The 17697-nt window shown below is 37.8% G+C and overlaps 1 protein-coding gene across 2 annotated transcripts in view; it reads right to left on the reverse strand.

The window, feature by feature from the left end:
• The window catches only part of TFPI (tissue factor pathway inhibitor), an 85446-nt gene that overhangs the window by 37382 nt on the left and 30367 nt on the right, over positions 1 to 17697 (reverse strand). Inside the window, exons 2-4 of one of the 2 annotated variants that reach the window (XM_043488132.1) lie at positions 6284 to 6406; positions 3777 to 3920; positions 417 to 614 (exon numbers count right to left, since the gene is read on the reverse strand). In XM_043488132.1, coding sequence (XP_043344067.1) covers positions 417 to 570 — 154 coding nt within the window. In that variant the 5' untranslated portion in view covers positions 571 to 614; positions 3777 to 3920; positions 6284 to 6406. The remainder of the gene's footprint in view (positions 1 to 416; positions 615 to 3776; positions 3921 to 6283; positions 6407 to 17697) is intronic. The other variant, XM_043488131.1, reaches the window with a different exon arrangement.

Consider the following 17697-nt stretch of genomic DNA (forward strand, 5'->3'; position numbering starts at 1 on the left):
GATGGATTAATTCATTATCTTGACACAGAAACAACTATGACATCATCATGTTGAAAAAGGAAAGTCTAAATCACTGTGATTTATTTATTTATTTACTTATTTATTGTGAACTCATAGCTCCCTAAAGAGGTGGAATTACAGTTAATTTGTTGTAGATATAAAATCTGTTCTGCACACTTAAGGGTTTTCTTCCCTCTTCATCATGGAGAAGTGTATAGGACAATCAGAATGTATTTTATAATAATTGATACAAAAAATGAAAAAAGAGTAATTGTTAAAGCTGAAAAAGTAAAAAATTAAAAAAAAGATTCCTTGTAATGTTAAAATAGTTTAACTATTTTTCTAAATTTATCAAATCTATGATTAGATCTAATAACCTGAAAGGTTTCTGGATGATAGTGTCTCCAAAAACCTACCTCTTGTACATTTTTGTTTGCACTCTTCCAGAGTTTCAAATCGATTCTGATTTCCTTCACATCCTCCATATATAAATTCTTCACATTGTTGAGTGTGAATATTGAAAAAAAATCTCTTTATAATTGCTTTGCATGGGCCATCATCTGCTCTCATTGCACAAAATGAATGTACAAGTTTCAATGGGGGCAACTCAGCATCTATAAGGTAAAAATAAAAGATAACATATTATCCTTCATCAACACTGTAATAATGCTACTTCCTTTTCACTTCCTTTTTAATACATTTTAATTTTAAGGAAAAGTACAACAATAATAAAACAGACTGCAATAAGAAACTATGAAAGTTATCCAAAAGGTAGATAAATATATAAACTCACCAAATGAGACAGGTCTTACCAACTTTATTACACTGTTGGTTATTAACCAACTATTAGGGGAAAATGTTGAAATTTTTAATAGATTCTTATTTTGCTTAAACTTGTACCAGTTGACCATATTTGATTGAGTCATAGAGATGTCTCCCTAATCAATAGTTGCATCATTTTTTACATATAAAACAAATCTTTAAAAGCAACAATATTAGGGCTGGTACATGACTCCAACCAAGCCTTATGAAAAAAATTAACAGGGTGTCTATGTTCATATATATATGTATATATCTTACTACATTAAACTATTCCCTAACTGTGAAAATTTATATAATTTATTACAAATTCCAAGTAATTTATTTTCTTAAAGTAAACACACAGTGTTTCCCCGGTAGCTCAGTTGGTAAAGAATCAGCCTGCAATGCAGGAGACCCTGGTTCGATTCCTGGGTCAGGAAGATCCTCTGGAGGAGGGATAGGCTACCCACTTCGGTATTCTTCAGCTTCCCTTGTGGCTCAGCTGGTAAAGAATCTGCCTGCAATGTGGGGGACCTAGGTTTGATTCCTGATTGTAAAGATCCCCTGGAGAAGGGAAAGGCTACCCACTCCAGTATTCTGGCCTGGAGAATTCCGTGGACTGTATAGCCCATGGGGTCACAAAGAGTCAGACACGGCTGAGCAACTTTTGCTTTTACACTATACACACAAGAACTTCTTTCTATAGAAATTAATATATAGCATTTTAGAGTATTATATATAACTGTACATAAACAAAAAATGACTTATGAAAAATATATAGTTTCCCTTTATCACTGAAGTTACAGTTGCCAATTCAAATTCAAAAATAAGTGAAAGCATTTTCTGAGTAATACATTTTTGCATAATTGTGAATGCTATTTGTATTCCTATATTTACTTAAAGACTGATACTTTTATACTTGACATTCCAAGTTGTTAGAAAGTTGTGAGAAGTTAGAAGGCTTTGCATCAAAGACACTATGTGGTCTGACTGAGAAATAGCTCACCATGTGTCACTGAATTATCATTTTAGGTTTATCTACTCTAGATAGGGCTGGCCAAATTTTGACTTATCAGTTTTATAAATATCTGATCTTATAATCAGATCTCAGGATCCCAGAAGTCATGTCAATAATTTTGAGAAATGAGCTAGCATACAAATATTCTGGCATTTTTGAATTGTATAAGTACACTCCATTATTTCAGAGATTCCTAGGGCTTCCTTGGTAGCTCAGGTGATAAAGAATCCGCCTGCAATGCAAGAGGTCCTGGTTTGAGTCCCGGGTCAGGAAGATCCCCTGGAGAAGGGATAGGCTACCCACTCCAGTATTCTTGGGCTTCCCTGGTAGCTCAGCTGGTAAAGAATCTGCCTGCAATGTGGGTTCGATCCCTGGGTTGGGAAGATTCCCTGGAGGAGGGCAACCCACTCCAGTATTCTTCCCTGGAGAATCCCCACGGACAGAGGAGCCTGGCAGGCTGTACCCATGGGGTAACAAAGAGTCGGACGCAACCGAGTGATGCAGCACCGCACAAGCCAGCAGGGCACTTCTCATATAATATGATGGTCCTGATTCCCAAGTTACAGGTGTTGTGGACCTTTACAGACACCAAATCACTGCCGCAGTGCTTCAGACAAGCACCTTTAAAGAGGACACCTGTAGAATGTGGAAAGCATTACCTGAGTTGCCATATGCTGTATATGTAGGGAAACTATTTCTTTTTTTTTTTTTTTGAAACTATTTCTTATAATAGCTTTTATCAGGTTTTTCTCCTTGATAATTGCCAATGTTTTTGACTTTTCAATATTTGATATTCTTTATCATCATGCCAAATTTTTGTTTTGCATTTTATGTTTCAAGGACAGAAATGCCAGCCTATCTTCACCCTGCTATGTAGTAATCGTGCCACCTGGTGGCGCCAGCGCACCACAAACACAGAAGGGAATTGCCTGCAGTCACGGCCGCGTCTGGGAAGTGAAGACGGCGATAGGTCTACCGAAACTGCTGTGCGCCACACATTTTGCAATTATGTTATTTAATCATGTGAATTAGGCATTTTTTATCTCCACTTTGCAAATTATAAAATAATACTGCAAAAATTAAATTCTCAGTTCACACTTTAAGTGATGGCTTTAGATCTGACCCCCAGATAATTTTATATCAGACATCTCACAGCTTCTTAATAACTGAGGGATACAGTCACAGATCTGTGTGACTGAGATTCCTTAATTGACATTTAGATCAAGAACATAAATTGACTTTTACAATGTCTACTTAATAAATTTTTCTAAATTTTACTTTATAAAAATTAAAATAGTTTTTTTTTTCTTGTTTTTCCTTTTTCTAAAGAAATTATATTTTGTGTTGGGATATGGCCAATTAACAATATTCTGTTAGTTTTAGATGGACAGCAGAGGGACTCAACCTATACAGATACATGTATCCATTCTCTCCCAAACTTCCCTCCCTTCCAGGCTGCCACATAACATTGTAAAATGTTTCAATGATGAGAGCAGGTAATGATTTTATAGCAGTTTCCTAAAGAAAACACTAAGAATTATTAGTGCTAGTCAATTATTATTTTATTAACATACTTTACTAATTATGATCTAATAATTCATTTTTGCCATTCACATTTTATGGTATTTCTTACACAAACCCTGCATTAGAATATTCTTTATTCTTTTATGCTGTGAGCTTGCAACCTCCCACTTGAGCAACATCATGCCCGATTGGGGGAGTGATCACATGGCCCCTTTAAACACAAAGCCATGCCACCACTAAAATCGGATGAAAGTCTGTCTTGTTTTCACTTTTTATTTTAGGTAAACCTTTTCAGAAGTTAATAGCTGTGTGCTGATCGCTGATCGTGTATGTCAAGCACCATACTGTCATGGCAGATGTGATAGAAAATTAAGTGTCAGTAACCTCCACCCCATGCCCCCACTTCATGGCACATGCAGACACTCAGACTTACTTATATAAACATTAAAGAACTTCAAGATGCTGTGACCATGTTTAATAAGATACTTAAGCTTCTCTGAGTGGGTAGGGGTCACTTTCCTTCCTGAGACATGAAGAAAGCGTTGACTGTGACAAGGATCTGCCTAAGGCCATACAACTGGAAAACACAATCAGGGCAATGTAACAGGAATTTAATCTGATGTATTGAAATAAACAGAGTTATGGTTCATATTTAATCATTTTCATAATTAATTTCTTGTATTTTATTTTTCACAGTCTGAGGATTACAATTTCACTCTTCCTTCCCCCTATCCTGGGATATTGAAAGGAAGGCTCAAGATAATATTTGGGGATGTGTCAAGTCCTTGGTTGTTAGAATCCTCCTCCTCCTGGAATTTGTTTGGAAACCTAGAACTTTAAGGTAACTTACTGCCTGGGAGTCTACATGCTACTTGACTCTCTCACTAAAAGACTGGTTTCTCTGGAAGGATAGAACACAGACATGTACTCTGCCTTCTGTGTGCTAGGAAATGTGCCAGATGCTTTTATGCAATTTATATAACAACCATCTGAATGTAGTTATTTACATCGCTTATTTATAGATTAGGACACTGGGAGTCAGAGAGTTTATATCAACTCATCTAATTTTGCAAAGCTGCCACGTGACAAACCACAAATGCATATTTAGGCCCATCTGATTCTAAACGTTATGAAATATACTTGCTTTTCTCTAAATGTTCCCTGATCATTTTGTCTCTCCTAGTCCAAAGGAATGTTTTTTAAGAAAGTTTTCACCACAATTTTTTTTCTCATTTTTGTTTTAGCAAGAAGTTTCTCTATTTCATCCTCCCTGCTAGTTGACTTAATTTTAAAATGTCTACTATTGACTTATGACAGAAGCCGTAAAATCTCATAATGTTTTTCAATAAAATACTAGTACATTATTTCACTGAATTTCTATAAAATGATGGTGTGGCCATGCCATAATGTAATAGATGATATCTCCAAAATTGAATTGAGGCTGACACTGTGCTTAATCACTCAGTTGTGTCTGACTCTTTGGAACCCCATGGACTCTAGCCCAGCAGGCTCCTCTGTCCATGGGGAGTCTCCAGGAAAGAATACTAGCGTGGGTTGCCATGCCCTCCTCCAGGGGATCTTCCCAGCCCAGGGATTGAACCCAGGTCTCCCACATTGCAGGCAGATTCTTTACCATCTGAGCCACCAGGGAACCCCAAAAATATTGGAGTGGGTAGCCTATCCCTTCTCCAGGGGATCTTCCTGACCCAGGAATCAAACCAGGGTCTCCTGCATTGCAGGTAGATTCTTTACCAGCTGAGCTACCAGGGAAGCCCTGAGACAGACAAAGGATCATGCTGACACAAGATTAATTGAAAAAACAAGCAAACAAACAAACAAACAAAAAACCTGCATAAGTCTGTGCAGCCAGTCAGCTAAGTGGTCTTCACATCTGGCTTTACAATCAAGATTTTTCCTTATCCAGCTGGATTTGGTCTGTATTTACCCAGAGATTTTAAACTTGGGTTTAATCATTGATGGGTTAATTTTGTTTTCTTGGCTGACTGTGGCAGTAGCAACAACTTCAGGAACCTCCTGATTAACTGGCATGCACTTTCTCAACCTAATTGAGAGAACTTCTTAGACTAGGTGAATACTGGGAACACGTGGACTCTTTCTCCTTCCACTTCCTAAAATGGGATTGCCTGCTTTTCTCTTATTGGGATTTACTTTAATCTCTGTGTTCCTTCGCTACCTACCTCCAGAATATTAAAATTTTAGCCATCCCTTTTTTGAGAAATGAGCAGAATGAAGGATTAGATCTCATCTCATAGTGACGACATTCCTAGTTTGATAAGACACAAAATGGTTTTTAACTTTATCCAATAACATTCCATCTTTAGGAAATTTTCCCAACAATATATATTTTTTTCTAGTGGCATGTAACAATAAGCCTTTACTTTTCACATATGGATAGGATGCGACTGAGTATAAGTTACACGTGGATGCTGTACTTCATTGAGGGTGCACCAGCTCCTGCATTGCTCAAGAGTCAACTGTATTTTACTTTTAAGCACAGAACTTTATGGCAGTAGAATTATCTTCTGTTATCCCCATCTCCTGGTATCCAGCTTGACTGTATTCTCACATTGGACTCATATGAGAAGCTCTTGTTTGAGGAATATAAAGGTGAGAAGAGAGAAAAACTGAATCCTTCAATGCCTGCCATTTCCTTTTCCTTCTCACACTTTCCCCAGTCAAAAGGTGACATCAAGGTTCATAGAGAGCTATATCTATATCATTTTTTTTACTTGCAATTTTCCAGAGATACTTCAAGTTTTCATATACAATCTGAGAAATGAGAGATCTTTTTCCCTAAAGTGACTTTTTTTGTACTAAGGTTTTGGACAAATATCATTTCAATAACACTTCTTTTTCTTCAAGATGAAGAAAAATATATTCATTTTTGGATTAAAAGGATGAATGCTTCTAACACTTTACCTGTTATGTTTGTATATTCTTCATCTTCCTCAGGAACATCATTGAGAAGGGCAGAGGCACAGCTAAGCAGCAGACATACAGAAACCCCCAAAATCTGTTCTTTCTTCATTATGTTAATCATCTCTGAAATATAAAACATAGACATACCTAATAAATAGAGAGTTGATGTAGATTTAGATACAATTTAGTAGGAATCATAAGCATACCTTTGACATTTATGACATTCTATGACATTAATGTGTATTCTCATACATCTCTTCACAAATTCCATAAGTCATATTTAAAACATGTGTATTAGCATTCAATATTGTAGACACACATACATTCAGTGCATATAGCTAATAATATTCAAATACACAGGTGATATTTCAGCTTGAAAATACACACTTAAATAGCAATAACTGAGACATGGGTGATGCTAACCAACATAACTAAGTATGTATTAAGATCCATTTTCATATGCAATTCTATTTGCCACATCTTTTTCATAACTATTCTTTTCTGAGTCAGAACTAATTTTATTTGAATTTTTCTATCGTTTCATGAATACAACTTTCAATTTCTGATTCCTCTTTCCCTTTCCTACCATGTTCAAAAAAGAAACACATTTCCAAATGTTGATCTTTGTTTCCTTTAAAATATATTTCTGTTTTTCCACAGTTTCCTAACCAGATTTTCTATGCGATTGCAGACAGAACTGTTGAAAAAAGAAATGTCTTAACATTATAGCCAGTTGTTTGCCCCAATTTTTCTCCATCAACTTAGGGAGTTATCTCATGCAAAAGAGTTTCACAGAAAAGTGACTTTAAGTGATAAATCAACACATTTACAGTCTGTAGGAAACAGATTTCAGAAGAGTGAGACTTCCTGTTTCAAAATTATTTAAAGATCCATAGCAAAAAAGTAATGGAAAAGCACATTTAAAGGCTATTTTTCCTTTATATTCAAAAGTGGCAGGAAATGTGTAATGTTCACGCAGCATGGGCAGAGAAAGAGAATGCATGCACATTCTCAGTCACTGATGCCATCGGAATCAGGAAGGAAAGAGCAATGCTATGAGGACATGTTCACAAATGCAGGAACTGATATTCCATCAAAAACAATTTAGAGAGCATTTTGTTTATGTCTATAGTGGATCACAGCTACGGTATACATCTTTAAAGTGTAGTCTTAAATAACAAATAAACTAATAAATGACAATTTGTATTAAACTTCATTAAAATCACTAGTGAAATGAATGGATAACGTATTTTCTCATGACACTGCAAATATTAACACATTTTAAAATTATATTTGGTAGCAATGCTATATACCTTCTAAATCATATCATAAAGTACTTTAATCCAGAAATATATATATATATTTAAATGTATGCACAAATATACATATGCAACATTGGCCTTTCACCAATATGGATTTGAACTATGTGGGTTCACTTATACGTGGATTTTTTTCAATAGTAAATGCTATAGTACTACCTGATCTATGGAAATTTTTGGACTTGGAACACTGATATACAAAAAACATGAGCATGAAGGGATCTGCATAAGGAGGGCCTAGTCAAAACAGTATGACTACTTTTCTTCATGGATTAGGTTCACAAAGCTTGAGCACAGAAATGATAGGGAAGTATCCCACTACTGAACCAATATGCTTGAGGTCAAAAGCTGCAGGATATTAGCACATATTTGGTGGACTACAAAAGGGTCAGGAAATATGAATATGTCAAAACACTGTAAATATTAATGTAAATATCTGAGTTTAAGGGTGGAGTGGATAGGCATAGCTTCCAGGAGAAGTGGGTTATTGCTTCCAGAAATAAAAGGGAGTTGAACAGAAAATCTATGAGCATGCTATCTAACAAGCCATAGCTAATTAATGACAGACACAGATCTTGAATTCAAGTGAGCAAACTGCTAGTTCAGTGCTCTTTCTTCTCCATAATATTGCTTCTGAAAAGTGACTGAAAGCATTAAATAATACAATTTCTAAGAGCAATGTAGAAGACTGATTTGGGTGCACCACTGGAAAGGAATAGTACAACATGTTATAACATTCATAAAATTGTAACTTGTGGTGATCAGAGAGAACTGATTTAATTATATGTTATTGTAATTTACTTATTTTTTAAATTTCAAGATGCATTTCACTGCAAAGTGACAAGATAAATAACAAACCCAAACTGAAGCTGTGTACTGATTGACCTACTTCTTATACATCCTTGCACCTTTCTGCACTCTACTGTCTTAATAGCTGACCCCGTTAAAAATATGTATTACCCAATCTAGTATCATACACAAAAATTGATTCAAGAGAATTCAACCATCTAAATGTGAAAGGTAAAACATTAAATTTTAGGAGAAAAAACACAGGAGAATATATTTATGATGAAGTTGGCAAGCATTTTTGAATCAGGATATAGACAGCACCAATTAAACACAATAAAATACTGATAACTATTTCATTAAAATCAAGAAATTCTGTTCATCAAAGGAAATATCATTAAGATATTGAAAAGGCAAGTTGTGAGGAAGTATTTGAAATTCATATATCTTAAGATTATATAATAAAAATGTATAAAGAACTACAAATAAATATTTGATTAAAACTGGATTAAAGATTTGTTAAGGAAATTAAAATGGAGGAAGTCTTATTCAGGCTTCAGAAGCAGGAGAGCAACAGCAGGCCTCTGACCTGCTTCTGACCTGCCTGCCCACCGCCTGCATTCCCAGCCTGCTGGCAAGCACAGCAAGTCAGGCAGCAGTTTAGATAAGAAATGGAGTGGGTCTTGGAATCTTTTAAGCCCCCAGGGCCTGGCCAGCTTCCCACTGTCCCCTCTAGCCCCAGGTCTAAGAAGTCTTATGACTTATAAGGTGAAAGAAACAGCATTGTAAAAGTTAAAGTTAAACCAGAGCTGCATTTTTGAGTGCAAACCGATGACAGTATCAGGTTGTGCCCTGGGGTACAAGCAATTGCAACCCCCCCAAACAGCAGTTTGAAGTCTTGCCAATGGGGTGGATGCACCGCCTAGGACCTTTTCCCAGTTGGGACTCCAGATTAGTGTTAACAAGGGACTTCCCAGCACTGGTCAAGTCTGGATATTGAATGGCGGAATTTGAGGATGTATGCGCTGTTACTTTTCTCTATTGTCTCTACATTTCCTCTTTTAATAATCGTATACTGAAATTAAGTTGGGCTTCCCAGGTGACGTTAGTAGTAAAGAACCTGCTGCCAGTGAAGGAGACATAAGAGATCCAAGTCTCATCCCTGGGTCAGGAAGATCCTCTGAAGAAGGGCATGGCAACCCACTCCAGTATTCTTGACAGGAGAATCCCATCGACAGAGGAGCCTGGCGGGCTACAGTCCATAGGGTTACAAAGAATCAGACGTGACTGAAGCAACTTAGCATGCACACATACTGAAATTAAGGCAAATAATCTATTAAATATCAAAATTATTGTGTGTGACAAGTGGGTTCTTTTGTTAGTGAACACATCAAACCTAAAAAGTAAAACATCAGCAAAACAAGACTGTATAGGAACTTTTCAATAGATTATATACATAGAGCCAATATGCATGGTATACGATGCTCAACATTATTACTCATCAAAAAATACAAATTAGCATTATTGTAGGCGATACTACAACTAAAATGAATAAAAACTGACAATACAAAATGTTGGTTAGGATATGAACTTTTAATTGTTGGTTGGATTATGCTATGGTCTGACTGTGTTTCCCCAAATCTTAATGTAGAATTCTAACTCTCATAGATTTCAGTACTAGGAAGCATTTCAGAGGTAACTAGATCATGAAGGAAGGGATTAGTGTTTTTATAAAGAGATCCCACAGAGGTCCCTTGTACCTTCCATCATATAAAGTCACAGCAAGAAGGCATCAACTGTGAGCCAGGAATAGGATCTTCACTCTTAATAAATCCCATTTAATTTGTAATCTGACATCAGAAGTTGTTCAAGCAAGAGTATATTGCATATATGTGTTGAGTCAGTGACTAGTTGTATTTAATAATATGTTAGACACTAAGGGATATTCAAAAAACTAGAGAAAGCCTTGATTTATGCTCAACTAATTGAATTCTATACACATGTAATGTTAAGTGCTAAGATAAAGTGTGAGAATATCTTTGCATATACTAGGCACATAGTAATGGACAATAAATATAATTATTTACCTTGAATAAAAATAGTATTTAAATACTGGGGCAATAAACTAGAAATTCTAAGTTCAGCACTGCCAGCAATCTAAGTAACCTTTGGAAATACATTTATGATTATGAACCTGATTCATAAAATGCAGGACTTGAAATAGAGTGTCCTTAACTTCCATTTCAGTTCTAAAAATTTATGCATTTGAAGTAACACATTTTACTTACTTTGCAGAATAACTTATAGTTATATTGCATAAATTACATTTTATAGTCTCTTTAATGATAATTTGTACAATCTATTTTATCATTTTAGTCAAGGTATGTTCTTAGAATACCAGTTCAGCAAGATGTTATTAGTTGTTACATGAAAAAGAGTTTTCATAAGCTAATATATATTTACTTCTAAGTTTAACTTTTTATATAGGTTTCTCAACTATAAGACTTTTAACAAACACTTAATATGGTAATGTGCAATGGTGTCCTCTATGGGAGATACATAACTGCTTTTCTAAATTTATATGCCAACTGTCTATTTTCCCATAAAATATTTTAAGAAAATATCTTGAGAGATAATGTTGCAGAAAAGAAAAAGTCAGATTTTCTGAACCAGAAAAACATTAAAAAACATTATATGATTTTTCTATTAACAAAATCCTCAAAAATGGAGAGATGTTAAGAGGCAAAATTATATTTGGAATTAACAGCTAGAATGTTGTAAATCAGATTGAAATTATGAACAGAGGGTTATCAGTGGAATTAAAGATAAAGAGGCAGATATCTTGAACTACTATTGATAAAACTGAGTCATTGAATAGATGCAGAACGTGGACAGAGGATTCAAGTACCTCCTGAGTGAACTGTTGTGCTAGTCATTTGACTTAGTAAATTAATGTAAGCATTGATCAGTATGCATATTAGGGACAAATTTGGTCAGGACAGATAACATTTGGGATTGTTTTCTAAGTGGAGCAATATTAAGGGCAGTTACAGACACTGAGCAGGAGCTGGGAAATGTTCTGCAGTATTCCCAACATCATCATGAGGTAAGATCATTTCAACAAGGAAAAAGGAGTCTAGTAAGTCATTTCCAGCTCCTCTTTCAACTTTATCTCCTGTCAGTTTTTTTTTTTTTTTTTGGTAATTCCTTGACTTTATGGATACTGCCTACTAATCCTTTGGCTCCACTGAAGCTGTTGATTCTTGAGAAAACCATACTCATTCTAGTTTTAGTACTTTAAATTTGTTATTTCTTGTCATGGGAATACTCGTCTACAAGATTCCAGAATGAAAGACTCTGTCCTTTTAGTCGGGACGCTTGTCAGATATCCTCTCTCCAAAAGATCTTCTTTGAGTACCATATCTTAAAAGTAACAACTACCAGTTCCTCTGTTACTGTCCAAATAACTTAAGTTTTTTTTTAAGATTCTTTATCTCTTCATTATTGAATTGTAGGAGTTCTTTATATATTATGGTCATAAGTTATTTGTCAGCTCTGTAATATGAGCAGAGTTGTGTCCTTTCCACATTCATATGTTGATATCTTAACCCGTAGTGCCTCAGAATGGGACTGTATTTGGAGATATAAGGCCTTTGAAGAGATAATTAAGGATAAATGAGGTCCTTGGAGTGGGTCCTAATTCAATATGACTGGTGTCTTTACAAAAAAAGATTAGGACACAGACACACAGAAAGACTGACTACAAATAAACTGAGGAGAGAGGCCTTAGAAGAAATCAATGCAAGTGACATCTTGACCTCAAAGCCAAATTCAGACTTAAATTGAAGAAAGTAGGGAAAACCAATAGAACACTCAGGTATGACCTAAATCAAATTCCTTACGATTATACAGTGGAAGTGACAAATAGACTCAAGGGATTAGATCTAATAGACAGAGTGCCTGAAGAACTATGGACAGAGGTTCACGACGTTGTACAGGAGGCAGTGATCAAGACCATTCCCAAGAAAAAGAAGTGCAAAAAGGCAAAATGGTTGTCTGAGGTGGCCTTAAAAATTGGTGAGAAAAGAAGAGAAGTAAAAGGCAAAGGAGAAAAGGAAAGATATACACATCTGAAGGCAAAGTTCCAAAGACTAGCAAGGAGAGATAAGAAAGCCTTCCTCAGTGATCAATGCAAAGAAATAGAGGAAAACAATAGAAGGGAAAGACTAGAGATATCTTCAAGAAAATTAGAGATACCAAGGGCTATTTCACGCAAAGATGGGCTCAATAAAGGACAGAAACTGTGTGTACCTAACAGAAATATTAAGAAGAGGTGGCAAGAATACACAGAAGAACTGTACAAAAAAGATCTTCACAACCCAGATAATCACAATGGTGTGATCACTCACCTAGAGCCAGACATCCTGAAATGTGAAGTCAAGTGGGCCTCATCACTATGAACAAAGCTAATGGAGGTGATGGAATTCCAGTTGAGGTATTTCAAATCCTAAAGATGATGTTAAAGTGTTGCACTCAATATACCAGCAAATTTGGAAAACTCAGCCTTGGCCACAGGACTGGAAAAGGTCAGTTTTCATTCCAAAGTAAGGCAATGCCAAAGAATGCTCAAACTACCGCAAAGTTGCACTCATCTCACATACTAGCAAAGTAATGCTCAAAATTTTCCAAGCCAGGCTTCAACAGTATGTGAACCGTGAACTTCCAGATGTTCAAGCTGGACTTAGAAAAGGTAGAGGAACCAGAGATCAAATTGCCAACAACCGCTGGATCATCAAAAATGTAAGAGAATTCCAGAAAAACATCTATTTCTGCTTTATTGCTTGTGCCAAAGCCTTTGACTGTATGGATCACAACAAACTGTGGAAAATTCTGAAAGAGATAAGAATACCAGACCACCTAACCTGCTTCCTGAGAAATCTGTATGCAGGCCAGGAAGCAACAGTTAGAAATGGACATGGATCAACAGACTTGTTCCAAATAGGAAAAGGAGTACATCAAGGCCGTATATTGTCACCCTGCTTATTAAGTTATATGCAGAGTACATCAGGAGAAACCCTGGGCTGGATGAAGCACAAGCTGGAATCAAGATTGCCGGGAGAATTATCAATAACCTCAAATATGCAGATGACACCACCCTAAGGGCAGAGAGTGAAGAAGAACTAAAGAGCCTCTTGATGAAACTGAAAGAGGAGAGTGGAAATATTGTCTTAAAACTCAACATTCAAGGAGCCAAGATGGCGGAGGAGTAGGACCGGGAGACCACTTTCTCTCCTACAAATTCATCAAAAGAATAACCGAATGCAGAGCAAACTTCACAAAACAACTTCTGATCGCTAGCTGAGGTCATCAGGCGCCCAGAAAAGCAGACCATTGTCTTCGAAAGGAGGTAGGACAAAATATAAAAGATAAAAAGTGAGACAAAAGAGCTAAGGACGGAGACCCGTCCCGGGAAGGGAGTCTTAGGCGGCCTTGCTTGGGCTAGGGTCCGGGCCTGAGTGCCCTGAGGACAATCGGGGGGAGCTTCTGTGAGGTGCCAACTTGAACTGTGGGAGACCAAAGGAGAGAGAGAAAATTGACCGGCCGGAACACACTGCCGGCCGTTCGCAGAACAAAGGGACGGGAAAGTCCCGAGAAGAGCTCGCAGGCTGCGGACCGGCCCAGCCCCGCCGGAGGCAGGAGGCAGAGGGGAGGGGAAGGTCGCGGCGAGACACAGGGCGCAGGCACCCGACCGGCGCGGGGCGGGGACTGGGGCTGGGGACGCGGAGGGCGGAAGGCGCGCGCACCCGCCTGGCGCCAGCGGAAACTGAGGCTGGGTCCGCGGAAGGGAGTGGGTGCGCCACACCTGGGGATAGCGCGCCCACCAAGCCCCTGGCTGCCTGGACCGCTCTGACGGGGAAGGCACAGAGAGCAGGCGCAGCTTTTCCTTCCGCGCTTTTGTGTAACACCCGAGGGCTGGAACCTAGCGCAGCGCGGGGCGCGCTCCATATAGAACAGCCGGGAGCCTGGGCAGCGCAGACGGAGAAAGCAGCGTCAGCCCCTTCCGGCAGCGCCAGGCCGCCCCCGCAGGGCCAGCCCCTCCCCGCAGCGTCAGCCCCGCCCCGCAGCGCCAGCCCATCCCCGCAGCGTCAGCCCCTCCCAGCAGCGCAACGGAACTAGCTACCTGAATAAGAGTCCACCTCCGCCCGCCTGTGTCAGGGCGGAAATGAGGCTCTGAAGAGACGGGCAAACAGAAGCCAAATAAACAAAGGGAACCGCTTCAGAAGGGACTGGTGCAACAGATTAAAATCCCTGAAGAAAACACCGACTTCACCGGAAGGGCCCTGTAGATATCGAGAAGTGCAAGCTGGAACGAGGAGCTATCTGAAACTGAGCCAAACCCACACTGACCGCAACAGCTCCAGAGAAATTCCTAGACATATTTTTACTTTTTTTTTTATTTTTCTGTTTTTTCTAAGTAAGGAAAAAAAAAAATTTTTTTTTCTTTTTATATTTTTCTTTTTTATTTTTTCTCTTTTATTTTCCTTTAAAATTCCCTATTACTCCCCCATTACTCCTTAACTTTCATTTTCATAGATTTTTACGATTTTTTTAATTAGGGGGAAAAAAAAATTTTTTTTTTCTTTCTTTTTTTTTCTTCTCCTTTTTCTTCTTTTTTTTTTTCTTTCCTTTTTCTCTTCTATTTTCTATTTTTCTTTTTCTCTTATTTCTTTTAAAGTCCTCTAGTACTCCTCTACTACTCTTCATTTTCATCTTCACTACACTATAACCTTACAAAAAAAAAAGAGAAGCCCTATCTTAAAACCGAAGATTATTCCCTCCCAAACTTGACTCTCTGTTTTCTACCTCAGAACACCTCTATTTCCTCTTTTCCCCTTCTCTTCCCCATCCAATTCTGTGAATCCTTGTAGGTGTCTGAGATACGAGAACACTCTGGGAACAGACAGCTGCGTAGATCTGTCTCTCTCCTCTTGAGTCCCCCTTTTTCTCCTCCTTCTCATCTCTATCTCCCTCCTCCCTTTTCTCCTGTTCATGTAACTCTGTGAACCTCTCTGGGTGTCCCTAACGGGGGAGAATCTTTTCGCCATTAACCTAGAAGTTTAATTATCAGAGCTGTATAGTTGGAGAAGTCCTGAGACTACAGGAAGAATAAAACTGAAATCCAGAGGCAGGAAACTTAAGCCCAAAACCTGAGAACACCAGAAAACTCCTGACTACATGGAACTTTAAATGATAAATGACCATCCAAAAGCCTCCATACCTACACTGAAACCAACCACCACCCAAGAGCCAATAAGTTTTAGAGCAAGACATACCACGCAAATTCTCCAGCAACACAGGAACATAGCCCTGAATGTCAACATACAGGCTACCCAAGGTCACACCTAACACATAGACCCAACTCAAAACTCATTACTGGGCACTCCATTGCTCTCCAAAAAGAAGAAATCAAGTTCCACGCACCAGTACACTGACGCAAGCTTCCCCAACCAGGAAACCTTGACAAGCCAAACGTCCAACCCCACCCACTGGGTAAATCCTCCACAATAAAAAGGAACCACAGACCTCCAGAATACAGAAAGTCCACTCCAGACACAGCAATCTAAACAAGATGAAAAGGCAAAGAAATACCCAACAGGTAAAGGAACAAGAAAAATGCCCACCAAGTCAAACAAAAGAGGAGGAGATAGGGAATCTACCTGAAAAAGAATTTAGAATAATGATAATAAAAATGATCCAAAATCCTGAAAACAAAATGGAGTTACAGATAAATAGCCTGGAAACAAAGATTGAAAAGATTCAAGAACTGTTTAATAAAGACCTAGAAGAAATAAAAAAGAGTCAATTAAAAAATGAATAATGCAATGAATGAGATCAAAAACACTTTGGAGGGAACCAAGAGTAGAATAACGGAGGCAGAAGATAGGATAAGTGAGATAGAAGATAAAATGGTGGAAATAAATGAAGCAGAGAGGAAAAAAGAAAAAAGGATCAAAAGAAATGAGGACAACCTCAGGGACCTCTGGGACACTGTGAAACGCCCCAACATTCGAATCATAAGAGTCCCAGAAGAAGAAGACAAAAAGAAAGGCCATGAGAAAATACTCAGGGGATAATAGCTGAAAACTTCCCTAAAAATGGGGAAGGAAATAGCCACCAAGTCCAAGAAACCCAGAGGTTCCAAACAGGATAAACCCAAGCGAAACACCCCAGACACATATTTCAAATTAACAAAGATAAACCAAAGAACAAATATTAAAGCAGCAAGGGAAAACAACAAATAACACACAAAGGGATTCCCATAAGGATAACAGCTGATCTATCAATAGAAACCCTCCAGGCCAGAAGGGAATGGCAGGACGTCCTGAAAGTAATGAAAGAGAATAACCTACAACCTAGATTACTGTATCCAGCAAGGATCTCATTCAGATATGAAGGAGAATTCAAAAGCTTTACAGATAAGCAAAAGCTGAGAGAATTCATCACCACCAAACCAGCTCTTCAACAAATGCTAAAGGATCTTCTCTCGACAGGAAATGCAGAAAGGTTGTATAAACGTGAACCCAAAACAACAAAGTAACCTATCAATAATTACCTTAAATGTAAATGGGTTGAATGCCCCAACCAAAGACAAAGATTGGCTGAATGGATACAAAAACAAGACCCCTATATATGCTGTCTACAAGAGACCCACCTCAAAGCAAGAGACACATACAGACTAAAAGTGAAGGGCTGGAAAATAATATTTCATGCAAACGGAGACAAAAGAAAGCAGGAGTCGCAATACTCATATCAGATAAAATAGACTTTCAAATAAAGGATGTGAAAAGAGACAAAGAAGGACACTACATAATGATCAAAGGATTAATCCAAGAAGAAGATATAACAATTATAAATATATGCCCACATAGGAGCACCGCAAGATGTACGGCAAACACTAACGAGTATGAAAGAGGAAATTAATAGTAACACAATAATAGTGGGAGACTTTAATACCCCACTCACAACTATGGATAGATCAACTACACAGAAAATTAACAAGGAAACACAAACTTTAAATGACACAATGGACCAGCTAGACCCAATTTGATATCTATAGGACATTTCACCCCAAAACAATCAACTTCACCTTTTTCTCAAGTGCACACGGAACCTTCTCCAGAATAGATCACATCCTGGGCCATAAATCTGGTCTTGGAAAATTCAAAAAAATTGAAATCATTCCAGTCATCTTTTTCTGACCACAGTGCAGTAAGATTACATCTCAATTACAGGAAAAAAATTGTTAAA

This window comes from Cervus canadensis, chromosome 15 (genome assembly GCF_019320065.1).
Source record: "Cervus canadensis isolate Bull #8, Minnesota chromosome 15, ASM1932006v1, whole genome shotgun sequence".
NCBI lineage: Eukaryota > Metazoa > Chordata > Mammalia > Artiodactyla > Cervidae > Cervus > Cervus canadensis.